This window comes from Sipha flava, unplaced genomic scaffold (genome assembly GCF_003268045.1).
Source record: "Sipha flava isolate LNK unplaced genomic scaffold, YSA_version1 43_pilon_pilon, whole genome shotgun sequence".
NCBI lineage: Eukaryota > Metazoa > Arthropoda > Insecta > Hemiptera > Aphididae > Sipha > Sipha flava.
Window position 1 is genome coordinate 1536384 of NW_020273171.1, and position 25135 is coordinate 1561518.

The following is a 25135-nucleotide window of genomic DNA, read 5'->3' on the forward strand; positions in this document are numbered from 1 at the left end:
TAATAATAATAAAACAGTTATATAGGTACAAAAAGACTATTATAAGAAAAAAATTAATTTAAAACGAAACATAAAATCACAGTTTTCGATTAATTTGTCAATAATAATTTATAAATAAATAATTTTCTTAAATTTTAATACACAATAATAATGTACTAACGAGTAACATCTTATCAGATTTAAAAATATAAAATATACAGTCTAATTTTTATTTAATACAATTCAATATTTTGATTATATACATATGTTACAAATAATATAATTTTTATACAGAGTATATCACTCAGACATTTTGCTTGTATTATAACATTTATTTTTCCAAGGTGATATTTGAAAATCACTTTTAAAACTATGCAACAAATTATGTACAAAATAAATAGAAAAAAGTTACTTTGGTAAAAATGAATGAACCGATTTTTAAAAATAAATTTATTAATAAGTCAAAATATTTTCAAATGTCTCAATAATACACATAATTCTAAAATTGTAACTTCAAATATCATAAAACAATTTTGACCAAATATCTGTGATGTTTATTTTATATTATATATTCATAAAGATTCATAACTAATTATAAATAACATTATATTCATTAATATCTTACACAAATTAGATAGGTAACTGTTAAGGTAACCATAAATACCAGAAAACTATCTAGTAATCATGGTCAGAACCTAATAGATTTGTTGGTAAACATAATTATTAACGCTCACTAAACAACAAAAACAATAATATGTGACAATCAAAAGTTGGATTTTTTAAATAATAATTAATACAATAGTTTAATTTAAACATTTTAAATGAAAGATGTTTATATATCGGCAATAAAAAAACAATTTATAAATATATTATTTTATGCCACAAATACTTCATAATTGTTATAATTAAAAGTAATACAAAATATTTTTTGAAGTACTTTATGTAACTTAATTATGAATAAGTGCTCAAATAGAATGTTAATCCTACTAAATAAAATTTACAAACTGTTCAAAACCGAAGTTCTTCAATATCTTTAATTTAATATTTTTGTTAATAATTTTAAGTTTAGGTTAATGCTTAAAAAAAGTAAAGAACTGATAAATCATTAAAATGCTTAAATATAATATGTGCATAATAAGAAAAAATGTAAAAGAAGACATTCGTGATTTTATCTATAAATATTTATACCAAAAATATAAAAAGAAATAACAATTATAACAAATTTTTAGTTTTAACTTTTTGTACAAAACCCAAAAATTATAGTTAATATTCAGCAAATTATAATATTTTTGAAGCTACTGGAAAAGTTTGTTAAATATAATAAGTTGCAATTTTTTCTATTGAAGTTACAGAAGCTCTGACTAATAAGTTTAGTGGTAAAACTCTCGTTATCTTGTTAGTCGATTTGATTGATAGTTGGAAAAACATAGCGTAAGGGCATTATCAGTTCATTACTGCATTCTTTGATAATCACTCATCCAAGAATTAAAGAGCTAGAGTATTACTGGGTTCAATTTAATTACAGGGCCAAAAAACAACTGGACTAATCTCTCTACTACATCCTATTTCTTTTGCAATTTGGTAACCTATGTAGTTTTTAAAAAACATCCACAATTAAAATTGTCCAAAGATCTTTCTGAATAATAATAAAAAACAAAATTAAATAAATTTAAAATTTAGAAAAATAAATAAAAGCACTGAAGCTATTCATTGAGTAATTTAACATAAAAGAATATACAGAACTTCGGTTTAAGGATTATAGATTTTAAAACAAACCAATTAAAATACACAAAATATTTGTATAGAATGTTTCTCCATCAACTAGAGGAACTATTACATTGTAAAATATAATAAATAATTACCTAAACTTAATTAGGAAATATACTGTTTCAAAATTTTATATTGTATTATTTCACAAAAGCAACACAATATTAATATTTTTTTAATAGGAACTTGGTTTAGATAGCCAACATGTGCATCATCAGTCATCAATTTATAAATGAATTGGTTTGAACTAAATATTTACTCATGGTATTATATCCTGAAACAAATTTTAAAATATATAAATCATCAATGTATTAGCCATAAAAATCTTACATCTAGCAACTTACATCTAGTAAAAGAATGTTCAATGGAGTACATGTTTGGCGAGTCTGAAGCATTAGATCCGGTCTTTCGTTCATCAGCTGAATTATCAGACCAGTCTACTACATTACTACTTGAGATACAATGTACCATTGGCTGCCGATTCTGTATATCAGATAATGTTGATGATGGGGATAGTGCAGCATCTAAATCAGCTGTTACTGAACTTGAAGGCATTTCTGGTTTAGCTGAAGGACTCTGTCCACTAACAGGACTTAAAGTTGTTGTATCAGGAGGACTACCTACATAAGCATTACGGTTTGTAGCAACTATAAGAGTAGGAGTAGATGAAATTTGTAACACTTGTTGCCCAGCAGCAGTTTGTGTGGATACTGAATGTTTAGCAAATTTAGAATTTTTATCAGAATTTGTTGTAGTAATAATAAAATTCCCTGAAGAGTTACTTTTTTCAAGTATAAAGTTTCCACAAAGCTGCTTATCACCTGACGTTGGACTAGTAATTATAAAGCTTTGGGTTTGCTTCTCGGAATTCATATTGTTTAAAATAAAATGTGTTCCACCTGACTGTTGCTTATCTTTAGGACTCAAAATAAATCCTTGTTGTTTATTATCAGCAATAATATAATTTTGTCCTTGTTTTTCATTTATAATTAAATTTCCTTGCTCATTGCCTTGTTGACCAGATACCATGGTCATTTGTTGCTGAACAATAGTTGTGTTTTGTTGAACTACAGTAGTATTTTCTTGATTTTGTTGAATAGAACATGGTACCACATGTATGTAGTCGTTTTGCTGCTGATTTCTATTTTGATTTTGTGGTTGATTAGGACTCAAGCTGGCTAAAATAGGGCTCAATTGACCAACACTATTTACAATAAACTGATTACTTTGTTGGGGTCTTTGTTGAGATTGAGGGGTTCTTAAAACCATTCCAGTGGGTAAAATATTTTGTCCATTATTAGAAAATGGTGATATAACATTTAACTGCACTGCATCTTGTAATATAGTATTATCAGCCATAACAACACCACCTAAATTTGCAGGTACAATAAACTGCTGAATAGCTGGCAGGTTATGAACAAGACTTACAGGCTGTATCATGTTTGTTATAAGTTGTTGGTTACCATATTGGGTGGTTTTATTAGGTAATATTAATGTTTGAACAACAGGTTGATTAAAGTTTTGTTGCTGAGGCTGTAACAAAACACTTGAATTGTTCTGATTAGGAGATATTTGAGGAGATTTTCGCTTTTTTGAACTATTAGTTTTACGTTTAGAATCTGGCGGAGATAATAAATTAGAACCTCTAGGTGAAAATGATCCACTATTATCTATACTCCCTGTAGCAACCGCAAGTTGAGGTACTTGTACTTGATCAACAGTCATAACATTTCCTGGTTGAAGTAATAAAGTACTTTGAGTTCCCTGAAGAGTATTTACGAGAACTGTAGGTTGTACTTGTTGCTGCACTGTAGAAAGAACTTGAGAAGTACTAGGTGTTTGTATTTTAGCTGATGCCATAATCAATTGCCCATTACTAGTTAATAATATGTGACTTGGTTGAATATTCGATTTATCTGAAGAAGTAGGTACTTGTATACTACTAACAACACTTTGTACCATTTCTAAAGGTGTTTTAGATGTAACAGGTTGTTGTTGACTAGGCGGTAATACTTGTTCTTCTGATGTATTTACTGTGACCACAGTTGTATTCGTCCTACCTGCCAAAACTGAAGTAACTGTATTTGAACTAGCTGTTCGACCACTGGCCATTGTTGTAACATTTGTTGTGTACCTAGGTTTTTCTTGTTTTTGTGATTGTGCAGGTGGAGATAAAGGTGAAAATGAGTTAGTACTTATAGTATTATTTAATAATGCTGTTTGCTGCGCTAAGTAACCACTTGGATCATCTAAAAATGATGGATAATTATCTTCTTCAGGAGGAGACTTTGATTTTCTACCATAATTTACAGGTTTAAAGGATTGTTTATGAAGTGGCTTACGAGATTTTTCTTCTACTCTGGGAACTTGAGAAGCATGATGATGTATGGGAGGCACTCGATCTTCATTTATTTCTCTAGGGCTTGCCTGTTGTGATATTTGTTGTTGTGGTATTGGTTGTTGTGGTATTTGTTGATGTAGAATTTGTTGTTGTGGAGTTTGCTGTTGAGGTATTTGTTGATGTAATGACTGAATTTTATTAAGCTGCCAAGGTGGAGTTGATTTGTGTTGAGGTCTTGATGGCTTTTGTTGTAAATGTTGTGTATTTATCTGTTGTTGTACTAGTTTAATTTGAGGGGATTGTGGTCTTATCTGTGGAACATCTACAGGACTCTGGTTATTAACTGAAGAAGCAGAAACATTATTTTTAAAATTACAATCCATATGGTGACACTGTGATTGAGATTGTGGTTCATATTCATATTGTGATGAATATTCTTGCCTTGTAGTATTTCTATTATCTACATAGGATTCAGTATAATTATTTTGTTCTTGGTACATTTCTGGATAATATTCATGATTTGTAGATTCGTTTTGCCTTAAAGACAGAGATTGTGGTTGTTGTTGACATGAGTTTATTTGATTACCATAACTAGGATTTTGTTCGTCCGAGTTACAATAGTGTCCACAATGACTAGAACAATTAAAACGACAATTTCCTTGAGTTCTTTGACTATCATAATTGTTATATTGCGTATGCTCTTGTTGGTATACATTATGAATATTTTTTTGATAATATTCTTGTGATAACATATCATTTTGATACTGTTGATGATGTGGTTCACAAGAAGAGTCCGGTTGCAACATAGTAGTTTCATGAGATCTACATTGAGGGGAGTTATACCTATAACCATTACGATATGATTGCTCATATCCTAAGTCTTGCTGGTATGAATGATTGGGATATTGAGGAACTCTAGGATTTCCCAAACCTATTACAGGGGATTGAGTATTTGGTATTATTGTTCCTTGAGGATTAGGCATTACTATTCCTTGAGAATTTGACATCACAGTTCCTTGAAGATTTGACATCATTGTATTTTGAGAATTAGGCATAACTGGTCCTTGAGAGTTAGACATCACAGATGAACTTTGGTTTAGTATTGGTGGGGCTTGAGAATTTAAAATCTCATGTTGTATATTTTGTGGTCCTTGGGAATTTATCATTGACTGTGGAGATTGAGGATTTAGCATTGCAGATGTTCCTTGAGAAGTAAACCTCATATGACTAGGAACAGCAGATTGATCTGACCATTGCATCTGTAAAATAAATGTTGAATATTAAAACTAATCATAATAACATAAAATAATCAAAATATTTAAAGTAAACAAATGTATAAATAAAAATATTGTTAATCTTACTGGATGAGAATTTGAAACATGTGAGAAGTTTTCTTTTCCAGATTTTTCACCTTCATAAGGAGGAAATGAATACTGTTGTTGAGCCCCAAAAAGTTTTCGTTTTTTTCGATTTTCTGCCATTTCAAAGGAATAATTGCTAAATTTATTTTCTGAATTGTTTATCATCATTTTTCTCTTATGATTGCAAAGGTTAGTCATAGTGTTAAGGCTGGACGTAGGTTTAGTCATTACCTATAATTTAAAAAGTCTCAATAAATAAATTTTACTTATAAGCTTCTACGCGTGATTTTTAAACATAATTTAATAAAAGTTTTTTTTTAAGTATTTAATAATTTAACAAATTCGTGGGAGTATCACCTTGGGTAATTTTTGGAGGATAATAAACTCGTCAAGGACAAGATTTATAAATGGTTAATGGCTACGCCTTAATAATAATTATGACACTTCGTAAATGAAATAAAAAAAAATCAAGGTTAAATATCAAATAAATCATTTTGTGCATCTGTGTATAAATAAATGTACAGATCATGAGAACCATAAAATATTTTACGGATATACATTATACGGATTTACATTTTCTTATAACTAAACACAAAATGTATTTGATGAAAATTAACAAATATTATTATTATATGATAATTAGTAGAAATTTAAATTAATTTAATATTTTTATAATATGAAAAAAAATACGTTAAAATTAAAATGCAACAATAACAATAAGTGTTCGACTGTAGGTGAATAAATAATATACCTACTAGAACTAATTTTATTATTTTAAATGACTAATTAGACTTACTATTACTAAAATTTAAAAATATTATGTTAAATTTATATTTTATTTGCTATCATTACAAAATGCATGTAAATTCAATCTAGAATTATATCTCATTAATTTATAGGAAATATGTAAAATGAGTCATATCATGTAAAATTACACGATAAAAATTTAAATACATGAAAATGTTTTTCTGGCGCTCGTTTGCGAATTATTAATAGCATATTAATAAAGTGTATATTTTTATAATTTTGAGTATTTTGGACGTGTTTCAATAAATATCAAACCTTCAGAATATACCCAGTGTATCCAAAATTAACTAACAACATTAGACAATAATTACCAAACAACAAACACCCACACAATGTAGGGAAAACAGTAAGAACAGAATAGTTTCGGTCTGTCAGTCACAAACATCTTGGTAATTCGATTGTTGTTTTAAAAAATTCGTTTCCGTTGAAGCTTAATATTCAGAATAAAAAAAAAAACTCGACCTTCATGGTACTTGACTACAATACATTGTAGATTTATATCCATGAAAATATAATATAATTGTTTTTAAGTAAATTATTAAATAATCAACGAATAATCATTAATATACTCCTTTCATCAGATTTTATGTTTGATAATTATTTAAAGGACGTTATTAAACTAAGTCAATAGGAATAATCAACCAGTTCTTGTATACAAAATATTAACATTTTCACCATTAATAATGAACCATAAAATCCAACGCATTTCTACCCGTTAAAAATAACAATTTTTTTATATTACCAAAAATCTGGGCGATGAACTAAACCTCGCTTTTGTCTCTTCCTCTTACAGTTAGCTGATTATTTTGTATAATATGTTCATCTACGAATTATATTCGTTATATAGAAGGAGAATAGTCGATATTTACACATAAGAACTAGCTTTGAATCATTTGAATGGCATTATGTATACATTAACGAATCATATGATGAAAAAGAACTTATAATTGATGACTGATAACTGGTTTTTTTTAGAGCTTCAACCTAAACCGGTTTGTTTGATCTACGCATACAATTGTAAATAATAATTACATTTTGTGTATGCATTTTTTTTTTTTTTGCACGTTTTTCATAATTTCTAAATTTGAAAAACCATTATTTTATTTCATTGTTACTTGGGATTTTGAGTAACTTCTTGAATAACTCTGAGCTATTAATATATACTATTAACATAATTCAATGAGATTGAATTATTTTAAGTGCGTGTATTAACTACTGATAACATTTTATCGCCTTTATGAAAACGAATGATTACTAAAATAACAATTTACAAACTGATTTTAATTTTATGTACTAAATAATATTGGTAATAACACTAATAACTAATTATTAATAATTATTAACTAAGAATAAAATTGTACCTAAAACATTTTTTAAATAAGATTTGATTTCAATGATAAAGTATAAAGTGATACGTGATGACAAGTCGATATTAATATTAATTTCTAAAAAAAGATTTGTAGAAAGTTTGGATGTTCTAAATATAAGTACTATAAATGTTTCTATACTTTCTAATCCTACAGTATAAAAGGTAAAATATTGTAATGGATGATGACCATTTTTAAAAAAAAAATTGTTATGTATATTAGCATTAATTAACAAGCTGCAATTAAAATATTTTTGTACTGTATCATAATATTATAAAAATACCATTTTAATTGTTATTTAATATACGGTATCTGAGGCTAATAAAATAGCAGTTAAGTAATTTAATATTTACTTTTATATATATTTACCTTTTTCGTTCACCAAAACAATAATATTGAATGAAAAAAAAAAATTAATTAAAATGCAATTAATCACTGCTAAAATTTGAGATTTAAGATATTATCTAAGATTTGTAGAGATTTGTGGTATTATCACAACTTAATAATAATTATTATTAAATCAACATAAATTATTATTAGTTATAATTTATAATACAGTTAGATATAGATAGGCAGATATAAGTACTTAAAAACATTTTTTTTTTTAATAAAATTGAGACCAAAACTTAAAACTTGTGACTACGTAGGTAGAAATAAATAAATAATTACATTTTATACTTAATCATTGTATAATATATGACACGATATATTATAGTAACTTGCAGACGTATTATTATATAGTACTAAATAATACTAGTAATACTATAAAAAAAAATTAATATTATTAAGGTAATAAATAATAATATAAATTATTAAAATTTACATTTTTGAATAGTAATCACATAAATTTAATTATTTCCATTATAATTGACACATGACAAGTAAGGTTATTTATTTATTGATAAAATTAACTGAATTAACTGAATTTATTTTTATTATGTTGGCATTAATTTTTAATTTTTCACTTAATGTTATCTTCAGCTTTGAATATCCATGATGTAATACATAGAATACAAATACTCATATACACGCACACACACACATTTGAAACAAATTAGCCTTGAGCTTCTCTATTTCATCTACTAACGAAAATATATTCAATTAAAAATGTATTATAATAAACTTTCAGTTTGAATGTGCGAGTGTCAGTTTAGTTCAATCGCCAAAATCGAGAATAATAAATTAAATCATTGATTAGCTTTCAAATTTGTATAATAATCAAAATTAAAATATACAAATGTTGATGTTTTACTATGTTTATTCATGTACATGTGACTTAAAAATATGAATTCATAACAAAACTTAGGTAAAATATTTAATGAATCGATGGATAATATGGGTGCCCTTTGGTGAATATGCCCAAGGGGTATTTGTACAGTTACATTCCAAGAAAATAATTATAAAATATGTTAAAAAATTAAATCAAATTAATATAGAAATATATTTAAAAATAGAATAGGCGCACTTGATGAATAATATTACAAATATCTATATATTAACATACCTAAGACTTCACCAGAATTATTGGAATTTTAGAAAAATTAAAATAAATATGATATAGTTATTGAAACAAAAACAAAGTATTCGAATAATTGACAGAAAAATTTTGAAGCCAATATGATAATAAATACTATGTAATGATTTAGAATAAGTTGTTACTGAAATTAACAATTAATTTATGATTCTTAAAATCAAAAATTATTCAAACTAAAAAAAAGAAAAACTATTTTGATGTATAAATAATGATGCAATAATTTATTTGAATTTAATATTACCAATTACACAAAATACAAACATTTTCAATCTATAAACGTTTAACATACCTAACTAAAAAATAAAAATAATTATTTCAAGTAAAAATAAAAATATGCCTATTGTCTGGGTTCATGATTATGCCATTTAAATTACGACGTTAGTTTAGGGATACAACACCTGGTTATACTTTAGCTGACACCTGCCACCTAACTGCTGCCACATGACGCGCGTTAAAGTGAATGCAAAGGTACATATTATATTAAATCGTATAAAATCATGTATGCATAATAATACAATTAATTTTCCATTAATATTATAAATAAAATGTTTTGCAAATTAAAAATTAAATTAAATTGCAGAAGAACTTGTAATACCCATACTAATTTGGTTGTTATAACACTAATATAAATGATAATTTGATTCGATAAAATAAACTTGAATGCATTTTCTTTCTTAGAAATAATAAGCAAATTCAATAGACAATTTTAGTATTTAAAATAACATTTTTTAATTCAACATTAGTAAATAATAATATTAATTAATATATAATTAAATTTTGAGCAGTGCAAAAGTAACTCTCATCACTAGTTTAGTCAATAATAATCCATGAAAAATTTTCATGGAAATACCTCTGAATAAATGTATTAAACTGTTTGAATACAAAACTTGGTATGTCACTATGCTGATGTTAAAAAATATTATAATATTGTTAGATCATTGAATTTAAAATAAAAATACCATGATAATTACTATATAAAAAAATCAAATTAAAGTTTAAAAATTGTAATGGATAATTTATTGTTAAATTAGGTACTAAATATGTTTAAAACATACTTTTTTAACAAATCCATCATTTTTAATCATGTATGATATAATAATGATAAATTAATTATCTCATACACAAACCATTTAAATTTATATACAATTTGTAAACTATAATTAGTATTTGTTCAGTAAATTCAATAAACGCAAAATTATTATATTACCGGTAAATTTTTACTATGTCAATAGTAGTTGTTAGTCAAAACAAGGATTGATATAAGTTTCCTTAATGACATTCTTATTATCTCAATGAAAATAAAACAATAGGACTGTTTTACTTTTGTGGTCAATGTAAAACAATTGTACAATAGAAAAGATATTGGTGTTTTATTGTAAAAGCACTGAAAAAAGTTATTTTTTGTAAATGTGCATCAAAAACATCAATAATTACACACAACTATCTTTTACTCAATCTTGAATAATCGTAAAACGATCGATTATTGTGCACACTAAAATTCCTGTATAAAATCTTGGTTTTTTTTAAATAGTATTCAAAGAATGGAAATAGGTATAATTGATAATGAATTTCAAATAAATACATAAATGTTTATCAACACGTCAAAAATTTAAAGGTAACTATTAATTTATAAATATTATTTGTATATTGTATGGAGTTAATTTTATAATAATTAAATTAATAAATATGATTTGATTTCTGAAGTACATTAGAAGAAATTGAATAAACAATAATTATGATTATATAAAGAACCAATATTTATATATTTTAAAAAATAAGACACGATGGTTTTAAGACAAAGTAGAACGGCATTTAAATTTCTTCTACTTTTAGTCATGGAGATTAAATTGAAAATGAATTTGAGAGAATTTTGACATGATAAAAAAAAGAGTGACAAAAAATTATTATGCAAGAGAAAACTTATCCAATACACGAAGTAATTTTTTTACAATCAAAAAAATTGAGAATATAAAATAGCTTAAATTAAATTTACAGTGATTAAATATACTTAAATACTAATAGGATATATCATCGATTAATAAAATTTTTGAAAAATAATAATTTTATACTTTAGGTTTAGGTATCACTGGTTTGTTTTTCAATAAGAACACCGAATTTTTTTAACAGTTACAAGCCCGGAATAGCAGCTGTTGAAAATATGAAGAGAGACTAACACCGTAAGTAACATCTGCCTTCTCGTCTCTAAACACTGCTTATAATAAACTGGTATAAAAAGGGTGAGCATTAAAAAAAAAAAAATTACGAGAAGAACAATTGTCAAAAATTATTTATAATATGTATAGATGCATACTTGTAACTTGAGTCAAAAAAAGATCAATCTCACTTTAACGAAAATAAGTTTTGGAAAAATCATGCAATCCATTATTTCTAATTATATTGGGAATGCATTTCCATTTCCCCCCATCATCAATATAAACTTTGGAAAATTTAATTGGTATGATATTTCAAATTGCAATAATATAAACCTAACCTAAACTATTTAAAAATATGTAATATATGTAATATGTATGTATGATATTATTACCTTTGCGTCGAAATTAAAAACGTGTTCACACTGAAAAGGGCATTCAAGACCACATTTGCATGTACCCTGAGTCTGCAAATATATTTTAACTTGGTTCAACGAATTTAGAACTGCGTTGCTGGGACTGTAACAAATAACATAAAAAAAGCAAATTATAATAATATAATACATCAGGATTATTATATGATACAATGAAAACATAAGAACATATAAATGGTTCGTATAAAATAATGATAATCAAATAGACCCCAAAAAATAATTTCAAATCTCAACAATTATTCATTTAATATCGTTTCAAAACAAATATAGAGAAAAAATATTAATTTAATAAAATTATGTATTAGTAATAATAATTAGTTTATCAACAAATGTCATCAAAGTGCATTGGATAATTTTACACTCAATATTCTAAATGTATACTCAGAAAAAATAAAATATCGTATACTTACTTTTAAAGAATTTTAAAAATGTATCATTTAACTAATAAATATAATATTTAAAATTCGAAGAGTAATTATCATTGATTTGTTAAAACTTTTTAAAATAAAAAGGTATAAATTATTCTTTTGAATAACTTATCTAATCAGTCAAAACCAGATATTTGAAAAATGTTTGTAAGGGTCAAGGGTAGTGTGAACGTTTTTTAACTAAAAGGAAACACGCACAGTGCTCACCCTCGAGTGTTACGGTTCAAATAACCAGCTCCCTTCTAGAAAAAAAAATTAACTTAATAATGTTTCTTAAAAAATGTTTTGAATGAAATTAATTACACGGAAATAAAAAATAACAATGAGAATTAAGTATTTAACATTTCTATTACATTCAACATTGGAAGAGTTTCAAATAAAATAGTTATATTTATTTTATAATCCAAGATTAAGTACTTGGTGTAATTATTATTTCAGAAATAAAATATATCACTATAAAATTAAAATAAAACAGAAATTAATTTAGCTATAAATCTTTGTTTTCCTTCATTCAATGTTTGAAATGTAATTTAATTCTAGTTATTACATTTTTGATACTTGGATTATGTCATACAATATTAGTAAAATTGAATATTTTCAATAAATCCTGACAGCTGGTTTTTAAAACCGGTTAATATGACCACAAGGCAATTTTTAGATATGATTATTTTTAATGATCGATAAAACTATTAAATAAATATGGAAATTAAATAAAAAAATAACAAATTTTATATCCTTGAGTTTTAAAAAAATTGTAATATTGGTTGATATTGAAATTATTATATTTAACCAAAACTAAGTGAAGAATTAAATTGCTAACGCTTAAATTAATATAAAACAAATAGGAATATATATAAATATATAATGAATATTATGTCTTGTCATATTTATTATAATTTAATTATTTTAATAAAATAATTAATAATTAATATAATTAATCTTAATTATTTTATTTTTATTTTTTCAGTAAATATTTATTTACTATTTAATTCTTCATTTAACATCCAATAAATGTACCCACATTTTAATAGTGTTATGAGTGTTTTAATGATATTTTTATAAAAAAAAATGTCCATTATAGTTATTTTTAAAATTATTATTTTTGAATAATTTCAGATTTTAAATTATAAATATTTTATAGAATCATGAATAATGATTTATTGTATTAAAGTAATCTATATAAATACTAGTGTTAATTAACAACGCACAAGGTTAATATGTAAGAGAGCTTTGGAAATCATTTGATACAGTATGATAATTGTATCATACAAAATCTCAACAAAATCCGACATATTTACTGAATCATTTAAATATATATTATTTATCTATATTTAAATTGTAATAAATTGTTTTTGTTTATTTTTCTGAGTACCTCATATCTCATTTACATAAGTGGGTCAAAACGAGTGCCTTAGAAATGTATGTATACAATAGGGTGGCAATAATGTTGTAATGTTGAGAATTTTCGAAGGAGTGACCGGTTTTTTAGAATTAAAATACAAATGATTATACAGACAATAGAACACGAAGATGACGAAAGAAAAACCGCGCCCCAAAAATAATAACAAGTTATTTGTTCTGAAGCTTGGTGTTAAAATTCAAAATTAGTAGCGTTCTTTAATACGCCTACTGTCCGTATGCAAATTGAGTAACCTTGTATACAATAAGATTTATTTTCAAGTTTGATTTACACAAAATCTGGGAGGTATCATAGTGTACGGTTGTTATTGCTTAATAAACTGGTTCCAGTAATATTATTGCATTATTAATTCAGTCTACCAAATGTCTTCCTCCATTTTAACATTCGATGAAACTGCACACGAAGAGCTCATCAACGATTTTAATGTACGAAAAGAAGTAGAATAAGATGTATGCAAATTAATAATTAATAAAAAATATCATAACGAATTATTTACACACGTGAATAATTATTTACTTTAAGATGTAATCAAATGTTTCAAATTTATAGAGTTAGAGTTAGAAATATAATCTGACAAAAGAAAAAATAAGATTCCAACACCTTTAAGGTATTTTGTTTTACTGTGCATGTAAGGAAAAATAGTTTAAAATTGGAATTCTTGAATTTAAGAGCATTTGTATGACATTTTTCTAGTGGAAGGAATCAGAATAATGTTTAAAATTGTCTGTTTAAATTTCAAAATATTTAATTTTTTCAATTATATTTTATAAAAGAAAACGAATAAAATAGCTTTGTTTTTATACAAAAAGTTGGTAGATACATATTGTTTGAGTATTATTTTTGGAATTATAGTATGATAAATTCCACGTAATTTTGGTTTAAAAAAAAATAACTGCATTTTCTGCATCAAATGTTTTAAATAAAAAAAATGTATTCATTAATAAAAGTTTTGTTTGGAAATGTATAAGATTTATAGTTGGCAATTAAAAACATGTAAATAACTAGAATATCGATAAAGTATCGAAATGAAATAATAAAATACATAATTCCACTGTAAACTAAGTCTGAAAATATATATTATATTTATCAAAATATAACTCAAAACTAAATAATTTAATTAATGAACGACACTATTAAAATTAATAACACACAATTATTTTATTTGTTAATTTAAAATTTGTTAATATTTATTTCATATGTTTACGATAAACGATTCGTTAGTTACATTTAGCATTTAATATTATTAATATAGGTATATATCAATATAAAATCGTACATTGAGGCAATTTTAAAAGAAGGTTATGCAGATAACAAACTCTACTGTAGACTTCATTCAAAATATGGATTGTGATATAATTATTATAACTTTTATATTACATTAATTATTAAGGTGTTAACCATTATTTTTAAGGGTAATCATTAAATACTTTCCAGTAAATAGATTAACATTAATTTAAATAAGGTTATTATTAAAAAAATATAATTATTTAACATGTTAATAATTTAAACATTCACAGTAATTAATGTATCTTATTTACACATAATGTATAATATTCTGATGTTTTATTTAAGTTGAACAATCGGCACTAAGAAGTACAAAAAATAAATGATAAAAAAAGGTAAAATCATTGCACCCTATTTTTCCCTAACATTGAAAATCGATAATCTCACAAAAAAGTATTCTAAAACTAAGAGTAAGTAAAATATTTAATAGAAAAAAATATATTGTATATAAATCATTTTAAATGTATTAATACTAAAATACAATTATTTTATCAAAATCTTATTTCACAAATATAAAAATATGGTTTTGAAAAAATATCCTTTTAATAGATTACTCCTGGAAAAATGAATAATCAAATATTAAGTCAATCATCCATCAAAATAAAGGAATTCGACGAGTTGAGTCGATGAATATATACTTAGAGAAACTGATGAACAATGATCGTGAGACTAGTCATTTCAACCAATTAAAAAAGGAACGGTCGTCACGACTGTGACAGTCGTGAAACTTACGAACGTCACGACTTGCTAAATTATTTTGTTATTTAGCGGTTAGTGGGCGAGTAAGAATGTTTACAACTCGTTAGGTGTTAATAATAGCAAATGATATTTAAAATTGGCTGAAGTCTAATTTAATGTATGAAGATGAAACAAAACATAAGTTAAACATAGATTGTCAGCAAAGTAATTTTGACGAAATTCATTAGTCCAAGAGGAAATTTGATATAATATTCATTTTTATTTAAATTATACAAATAACCAAGTTCAACTTATATAATATACAATATATTATATGCAAGAGCAAATCATATATAATTTTTTTTACAAAATATATCGTCTCCATCTATCCAACGCGCAATATAACTAATTTACAGAATAAAAATTACGACACCCAGATTAGTCAATATTATAATTTAAACATTTATCAAATTGAAAGAGTAGGATATAAAATATTATTAAATAAAAAAAATTTAATTTATATTTTCTTATTCCATATCGTTATCTTAATATCTCCATATCATAATCTTCTTCGTTAATCAAAAAATAATACAATATCTCAGAAATATATATATATATATATATATATATATATATATATATATTTATAATTTCCTAATTTATAAGGTGATTAACTATAATATTAATATTCATACATTATACACCCCACATTTTAGATTTCGTGCTGTGCGAGAATGGTGTGGCTATATTTCCCGCAACAATAAGTACAAGTTCAAGATATCACTTTCTCTAATATTTTTAAAACATAATGAAGGTTGAAGAAAACCTATACAATTAATAAGATTTAAAAAACAAATACAAGTAACTACTTATACTTCAGATATATTACAATGGTCTTAATAAACTTCATAAAATGTTTTCTACAAGATCATTACCACGATTTCTCCATCACGATTTATACGGGTTAAAAAAATACAAAGTATATAAAGCAATTAGGCCAAAAACCTAGTCATAGCTTAACAATGCGCCATATTCCACCATACGGTGAAAGGTTCAATGAACGACATATATGGATGAGAGTAAATTTCATTATTTTGCTTAGTGAAAGTATGTTCATGAGTTAAACAACCAAAAAGAAAAATGTCACGAATCTTTAACACCAATAAAAAAAACCGATGATGAATACTTTTATTATATTCAAATAACATAATAATTAATAATTACTGGTTAAGTACTAACATTCTTTGTTTTTAAGGAAAATGTAAAAAGCATGAACTTATAGGTACTTATCGGTACACGCTAATTCTCTTTATTACTACCAAACAATGATTAAAGTATAATACAATATACAAATCATAAAATACAGAATATTGAGTACTCCTCAATTGACATTATAAGTAAAATAGACATTTATGAGGAAAAAAGTTTTAAAATACAAACGATTGGAATTAAAATTAAATAAAGGTGATCGATAAAATATCTTAAAATCAGTACTTTTTATAACTTTCTAATGTATTTGAATTTTTCTATGTTTCTAGTCTCACGCAAGGTTCATGACATGACCTCACTGATGGCGTAGAGTTGATAAAAATATTACAATGCACGAGCTATCGGGGTCACACGACACAACCTTATTCAGCTAATAAATCAAATTCATACTTGGGGAGGTTGCTCGTGAAACATTCAAACAACGATAATAAGTCGGATAGACAGTAAATTATTAGATCATTGGTGTTTGAATTATGATTGTAATTAGTGAATAGTGTATTTTAAATAAAATGTAAACTTCTATATATTTATGAAAATAAATATATACTTTTGTTCATAGTAAAACTACGACACTAAGTCATTGAAATCAACTCACATTAGCCTCCATTTCATATTTCGTACATATAATAGACATATGATATTTTATTTATATTATATTTCATTTGATGTATAAATTAACACATATTAGATCTATTTACGTGTAGATAATTAATTATTATAATAAGTGAATTGTTTACATTTTATAATCTATAATACTAAACATATAAATGAATATATTGTGCTATACTAATAATAATATTAACTTGATTATTCAATACTTTATTTGTATTTAAACACGTTTGATACTTTTGTCTAAACGGTACACAACTGGTTTGGTTGGTTATTACGAGTTAGAAGAATAAGCAGATATTCATTTTCCTATAAAACTCTCGAAACGTAAATACTTAAGTAGTAATATATTTATTGATTATTAATACATAACCATAACTTAAGAATCATATTTGTCAAATTTTACTAATTCATTCAATCAATATTTTAATAGTTTTGATATTTTAAACTGCACGGGAAAGAAAGTATTTTAACTTTACGTGATCGCTTATAATAGAAACGCGAAGCAAACGCTCGTCGATTGCATTTCGTTTTTATAAACGGCTTGCACTCGTTTTTCCCGCCCCTTTAATATCTATATATATATATATTTTTATATAATGCGCAGACCGGTTTACAAGCGCATTCTTCTTTTTCTCCTCTCACATCAGTGGCGGTAGCACCAATGATCGGAGAATAAAATAAACCGTGAACCGTGAAGCAGACGACGGTAATATTGCACTGGCCGCCGCCGAGCAATTGCACAATTCGAGAGCGCGCGATAACCGGTTTTCGTTTCTCGTGCACACTTCTCAGCCACCGCCGGTGGACCTGTCAAAAGTGCATCGATACATGTACACTAGTTCTTGCCATTTTTACGATATACGGCCAAAATAATAGAAGATGTAACGCATAGGGATCATAAAAAGAAAAAATAAATAAATAAATAAATAAAACAAACCCGAACAAATGAAATTCATTGGTCGTTTGGAAGCAACGGAAATTAATTTGTAAATCGTGTGGCGACGAAGAGAAGGGCGTTTGGATGGTGAGTGTAACTGTCTTGGTGTGCATGTGTATGTACACTACTACTACTCCGGAAACAGCTCTTCAAAAGGCTAAACATCAATAAAGCGCATTAGGTGACGACGACGGGTATACACGGGGTTTATCCGGGAAAAGTCATCAGGGGGTGGTAAAGGGGTTTCTGGGCGGATGAGAAGCCCACTCTATTGGATCAAATGTCGTAACATTACGTAACCCAAAGAAAACCAGAGCCACCGGGTGTGGGGACGACGGTCGCGCACTGTATATGTGTGTTCTTCCAAGGGGGTAAATCAATAAGACGGACCCGGAGGCGGCGATCACACCGGGCGGAACCACCGGTCGCCTGTTGTTAAGGGTATAAGTGAAGTTTACGGACGATAAATCCCTGCGCGCTACCACCAAATCGCATATCAAAGTACATCTAAATAACACTAGTGACTCCATAGCAGACAAAGAAGCGATTAAATCGAAACAAAAAAAATAATCAAAACATACACACAACATCTAAAATACCCTTATAGATTTAAGTTTAATTATCATTAGAATCAGATATTTTAATAATAGTACGTTATAATAAAATATATAAATTAATTGTCAATAACAATTATGTACATGAGCATGTAAAATTGTAAAAATTATTCCTTATATTTAATTTATTAAGTTACTTCAATAATTTATTTAACAATAAGTATGTATAACATATACATTTGTTTTAATGTATTCTGAATCATTTCAATAAAATCGTCAGTTAAATGCTTTAATATTACCATTAAAGTAAGTAAAGTAAGATTAAATATTTATGCCTCAAAGTTAGTGGGGTCTAATTTTGTAAACGGTCGATTAACCGTATCACGACCAAATTAAACCGACACACAATCTACGCACTACTAAATCTGAAATTAACGCAGTTTAAGAAATAAGTCTGCAAAAACCCATCCATCAAATTTCACCCTTATGTCTTTTCCTTCTGTTTTTACGCCAAGAATCCCATATTTTATGTACAGGGATTTATGGGTATACATCGTCTCACTCGACTTACGTTCCAATAAATCACAAACACTAAAATATACTGATATACAAACATGAATTTTTTACTCTAAAAGAGGTAAAAATAATTTGTTTAGAATAACTTGAAAAAAAATGTATGTAAATGAAACTTAAAAAGCAAACTTACAATATTACTTTTGTATTTTATTAAAATAATAAAACGCCAGAAAATATTCTCGGTGTTTATGATAATAGCTATTGGCCAAGAAAAGATTTTTATAAATGTTCTTGAAATAAGTTATTTATTAGACTACTGTACATACAATTTAAAACAGTTTTGGGAAACCCTGAAGTGGTAGTAAATCGTTTAAAAGCTGCCAAAGCGTCCCTAGGGTGGGTGGAATGCGTTTAATATAATGTGACGTCACTCATGGACGCTTTCCGCACAGCCGACAGTTAATTGACTCGGTTAGCCGGTAATCAATACAGTCCTGAAGGAGCTACCTGGCGGTAGCAGCCCTTAACTCGATAAAGAGAACGACAAATTGTGAGAATAGTTATTTTTGTTGCAAAAACAAACACCAGCTAAAGTGGTAAACGCGTTGAGATTTAATTAGCCACTTAAAATGAATTAGCTTTTATTACTAATGTTTTTTTTTTTTTTTTGTATTATTTCTTTAATTTTAATTAATTATGTAACAAACTATTATAGAAATTAAAGAAAAAAAATATGTCCAGTTTTAAGGTATTATTCATAAGCAATTTATTTTATTTATAGACAAATTTAACCAAAACCAACGGTTTAATAAATAATGAATATTTTTGGGATTAACTATTATACTAATTACTAATTGCAAGATAAAAATAGAAAATACCTTTAATTAATATACTTTACAATAAAATTAAAATATATTTATCACATATGTTTTACAATAAACATAACTCAAAATATTATTGAATTAAATATTTTAATGAATTAATGATACTTGATATTTTAAGTAAATAATTTTTATGACTGAATTTCTAATAGGTGTACAAACCTCGACAAAACACCACCATACATACAAAAAATTAACAAGACAAAATATCAATAAACCAAGGTAAAATACTAGGTAACCAAAACATATTTGAAGTTAACCATAAACAATATTCTAACTACTATGAATGATAATATATTTGCGCTTAGACAGAAAATTATAACTGAAAATTTCCTTAATTATTATAAATAATTTTTTTCAAACTTCGCAGTTTAAAGGTACTCAATAAAGTATTCAATAACCAATTACCATATTTTAAAAATGTTATGATACACTCGTTTGTTGCATACAAAATGTATTAATTTTTCATTCTCTTCCGTCAAATCGTTTTTAGTTTTACTTTCATATTTCACATGCTCATCATAATCTCATGATCCCAAGTGATATAATTTGATGAACGAAAGACACAGATAGGGGGATTATTGTTTAAGTAACAAAATTAGCACGAGAAATAATTTATGGCAGAAAGGGACGACACGCGAAACAGCACTTAAAGTATAATCTACATCATATGAAGTACAATAATAGAAAACAATTAACATAATTAAGTATTCATTATTACGTTTTGAATTTTAAGCCGCGTAAATTATAAGTAATTAATATAAATTTATATGATTAAAAATACAAAATATACAATAATAACAATTTAAATAATAATTATATGACTTGTTTTTATGTAATAATAAACCATTGATCTATTACATGATCTATGAATCCATGTAATCCTCAATGGTATTTCCTTGGATATTTCAAACATAACAAATTCTTTTAATACGATTAAATCAGATTTGAATAGACACCTAAGAAGCACGTTTATCCTTTCAGTGGCCAACTAAACTGGTTTATTACAACAAGGTTAATCACTTTAAATACACGTAAAGTTAGAGAATCACTAAAAAAATAAACCAGTCGTAAACGATTACACTCAATTTAATATTTTTTTTTCTTAAATAACTCTTAGACACATCTTTTCGTTCAACCGGTGAACGTTTAGGTGTACAATGTACCAGACTTCCTTTATTGCTAGTGACCATGAACATTAATTTTAAACTTCCTTTTTTAGTAGTCTAATGATATTTGAAATATAATCAAATGTTAGTAATTATATAAAATACATATAGAGGTAGAAATCGTGTGTTAATGAAGGTTAGATCAAAAGTTTTTTTAGTAATCGTACATAAACGTGCATTAAACTGTCATAAAATATTATTTACAATAAATTTGTTAAGAAAGTTAACAAGAAGTTTGTTAAGGAAGAATAATTTTAGGAATTAAAATGAACTAATTAATAAACATTTCAGATGAATACTTTATTTCGTGAGATAAAAAACCTATAGGCTATGAATAATTTCAACGAAACTAATTTAATACAATTTTAATTTTCACAATTAATATTTATTTATATTATACAATATAAAAATCAAAATTTCTTAAGAAGAATATTTTACAAATTAACAAAACTATTATACCATTAATAACTTGAAATGCAAACAAAATGATTTAATAGACGTCATGTAAAAAGAAATTTATATGTACATTATTTGTTATTCCAATTTAAATCAGCCTTAACTCTTAACCATTAACTACCAGAATTCCAAGAAAAAATATGTGACGTTCCTACAAAATACACATATTATCATCTGTTCTCTAACTCTCAGTATTCATACAATTTTAACAACGGAGTTGTAAAATGGGTAGCCGATTGCGGTCATACTGTATTATACGATTCTATACAAGTCAAAGACATGTTTTTTTATACAAGGAATGTCCGGTGTAATTTACAATATTAGGGTGTAATTTTAAGCAAAAAAGGTCTTTTAAGCCTGGAAGCCAGGTGATTCATATTGAAACCTCATGTTTTCAGGAGAAAGAACGCATCCCTTAGAGTTGTAAATCAAAGACACCCCGTGGTGCAAAATAGTATTATAGGTCAGATTTTTGCCGACACAGAAGCAAATATTTTCAATAGTCCGCTAAGAGGACAACAGGGGTTAAAAGGGGACTAAATATTACGCAATCTCGTAGCTAAATCTATTAATATTTTAAGTATTGTTTTCAACAATTGAAAATTAAATTAAAACATAATACCTTTTTAAACAGTACAAAATCATCGAAAATGTTATATAAATAGTATTAGTTAAATTAATAAATTTAAGTAGCCCGAAAATACCAATTGTTTATATCTTATTAAATATTTATATAAATAATAAAAAAAAATTATATCAAATACCTACACGGCATGACTTAAACATTGAAACACAAAAACAGAACATTTGGCACATTTCACAATAAATAAATATACTAAACAGCTCGATAAAAACACAATTAACTTTTTTAAATTTAATTTTAATTTTAACATAACAATGATTTAAAATTAAATTAATTTTACTAGGTATATAGTTTTTAAAAACATTAAATAATTTATTAGTATATTACCATAAACTCATAATAAGTATACCCAATTATAAAAAAAAAAATCAAATTAATTATTTTATTTATTTTTATTTATAAAAATTAAAAATTAATTATTATTACTTATCCATTAACACAAATTGTTTTGAAACTGTATCCTAAAGAATATACATTAAATATATATTATGTATAATATACATTTGAATAATTATTAAATTAAATCATTAAAATACTATCCTCTGAATATTTTGATAATATTCTAAGAAATTAACCTTAGTACCTACTACTAACTAATGAAGTTGATTTATACAACTATTTAGAGTGATTTCTCAAATTTATAAATTAAATTAAATTTACCTTATATAAATTATGACTCCGTTATTATGAATTCGTCTCCAACCAGCTGGTACAGTAATAGATGATACAAAAGCTGCAGGAGTTGAAACAATGTTATTTGTTAAAGTAACAATTGCTGTTGAGTTAGGACAGTGATAAGTCTTATCGCACTCACTGGTAACGATTTGATTATTATCGGTCGAGTAACAGTAACCGTTCGGCACTTGGTTCATATTAGCGACAGTCGCCGGTTGAGCGACGACGCCATGTCTATAAGACGGATCATTAGACGCACTCCGATATCGGGCGTTTGGGTCTGTGAATAAGGGACCAGCAGATTGCAGAGGCTGGTCGTTTGACTCGGTCTTCATGCCGTATCAGATGACCGACGTAAAGAACGTAAAGGCAGAGCGAGGCATTTTGCAAATTACTCATGGAGGCTTTTCCTTGTCCGAATATGCTACCGCAGCTATCATTACTGCATAGTTGATACGGAAGAATGTGACCGACACATGACGGACATTCGAAACATACACCTTTGATTTTCTGTAACATAAAATATCATTAAAACTTAAATAACATATTATCATGTGAATAGTTATCAAAATAGATAAATAGTAGTTTTTTAAATATGCTGGCACATTTATTTAAAAATCAATCTAATAAGTTTATAATAACCATCTAATAGATTATATCATACAAGGAATTTAAATAATTTACATTTTTAAAAAATAATGTTATTGAAATTTTATTTATAACCTTTGCCTACTTAATATAATGTAAATGATGATATAATTTAAAATTTAAGTTGAAAAATAAACATAAATACATACAAAAATATTAAATTTAATAATTTATTTACTGTAATTACTTAATAATGTCAAGTAATTTAAATAATTAGAAACAAACAAAATATTGTACAGTAAAAAGTGTTTGAAAATTATTTAAAAATCTTTAATTGTTTAATAAAAGTGATAGTAAACTTTAAGTTAACTTAAATTTAACTCAATAGATAAAATATAATTTTACATAGTAAAAATTAAATAATTATTTAAATAAGACTTAAAAATAAATTAAAAGAACCAATTTTGGATGAATTAGGAATGAAGCATGAGATAACAATAACATTATTTAGTTGGAATTAAAACTAATAAGTAGAAGATAAATAACAACATTTTCTTGTTTAAAAACTACAAAAAATTAAATCGTAACTTAAAATGTTGACTAAAAACTTTTTTCCCTCGCAATCTTGTATTTGCTTACCTGCATGACTTATGACACTCATCAAAATTTTTGAATGATTTTCATGTAATTTGTTGAAATAACATACATACAGGTACCCGATATTATTTATGATCGGACACTACCACAAAAAATATAAAATAAAATTATCGAAACAACTTCACGAGTAATAAGTCCACATCTTTACACGGCGGTTTAAATCAAAGCATTAACCCGATTAAATAATGATTTATTATCATTAAAGCAAAATAAGCGATTAACAACAACAACAAACGCGCACCGTAAACTCCCGAAACAAACGCACTTTATCGCGACGGAAAATTGCGAAAAAGTTATAACGTATGAACTGCTGATAAAAAAAATAAAAATAAAAAAATTATATTTTAAAGAGAAAACAACTGAAAACCAAAATCGTATTACAGTGACGCCAGAAAAACGTACGTACGACGGGGGGGTAAGACTGGCGCTGATGTTGTGTATACGTACGCCACCGTACGGATATACGCACAGGCGACCTTCGATGTATCACGACCAGTGATGCCCCCTGCGGCAATTCTACGTACTACAATCTAAGGGCGCGTTTTCACCGAGACGCCACGGCGCGCTGCCAGTTGCCGGTAGTTATTGCATGGCTAATGTCAATATAATAATATAATGTACTATGATT

At 26.1% G+C, this 25135-nt stretch overlaps 1 protein-coding gene across 2 annotated transcripts; it reads right to left on the reverse strand.

Annotated features, from left to right (window-relative positions):
* Window positions 1-1518: 1518 nt before the first annotated feature.
* LOC112689324 (protein split ends-like) lies at window positions 1519-24952 on the reverse strand. Of its 2 annotated transcripts, XM_025562972.1 has the most exons (7): window positions 24490-24952; window positions 23402-23772; window positions 23248-23320; window positions 11702-11825; window positions 5449-5679; window positions 2091-5346; window positions 1519-2020 (listed from the first exon to the last, which is right to left on the reverse strand). In XM_025562972.1, coding segments are annotated over exons 2-7 (3882 nt in total). In that variant the 5' UTR covers window positions 23598-23772; window positions 24490-24952; the 3' UTR covers window positions 1519-2018. The 2 variants fall into 2 exon arrangements, with proteins under 2 accessions (XP_025418757.1, XP_025418756.1); XM_025562971.1 differs by having other exon boundaries at window positions 23248-23772; window positions 24490-24951.
* Window positions 24953-25135: the final 183 nt, after the last annotated feature.

Bases quoted from the DNA above. Each gene is read 5' to 3' on its own strand.
- LOC112689324 (XM_025562971.1), bottom strand. From the start codon at position 23,597: ATGAAGACCGAGTCAAACGACCAGCCTCTGCAATCTGCTGGTCCCTTA. The intron at 5,680-11,701 runs GTAATAATATCA...TTTAAATTATAG, and splicing joins TTTTTAATTTCGACGCAAAG to GTAATGACTAAACCTACGTC. The intron at 5,347-5,448 runs GTAAGATTAACA...TTTATTTTACAG, and splicing joins ATGTTTCAAATTCTCATCCA to ATGCAATGGTCAGATCAATC.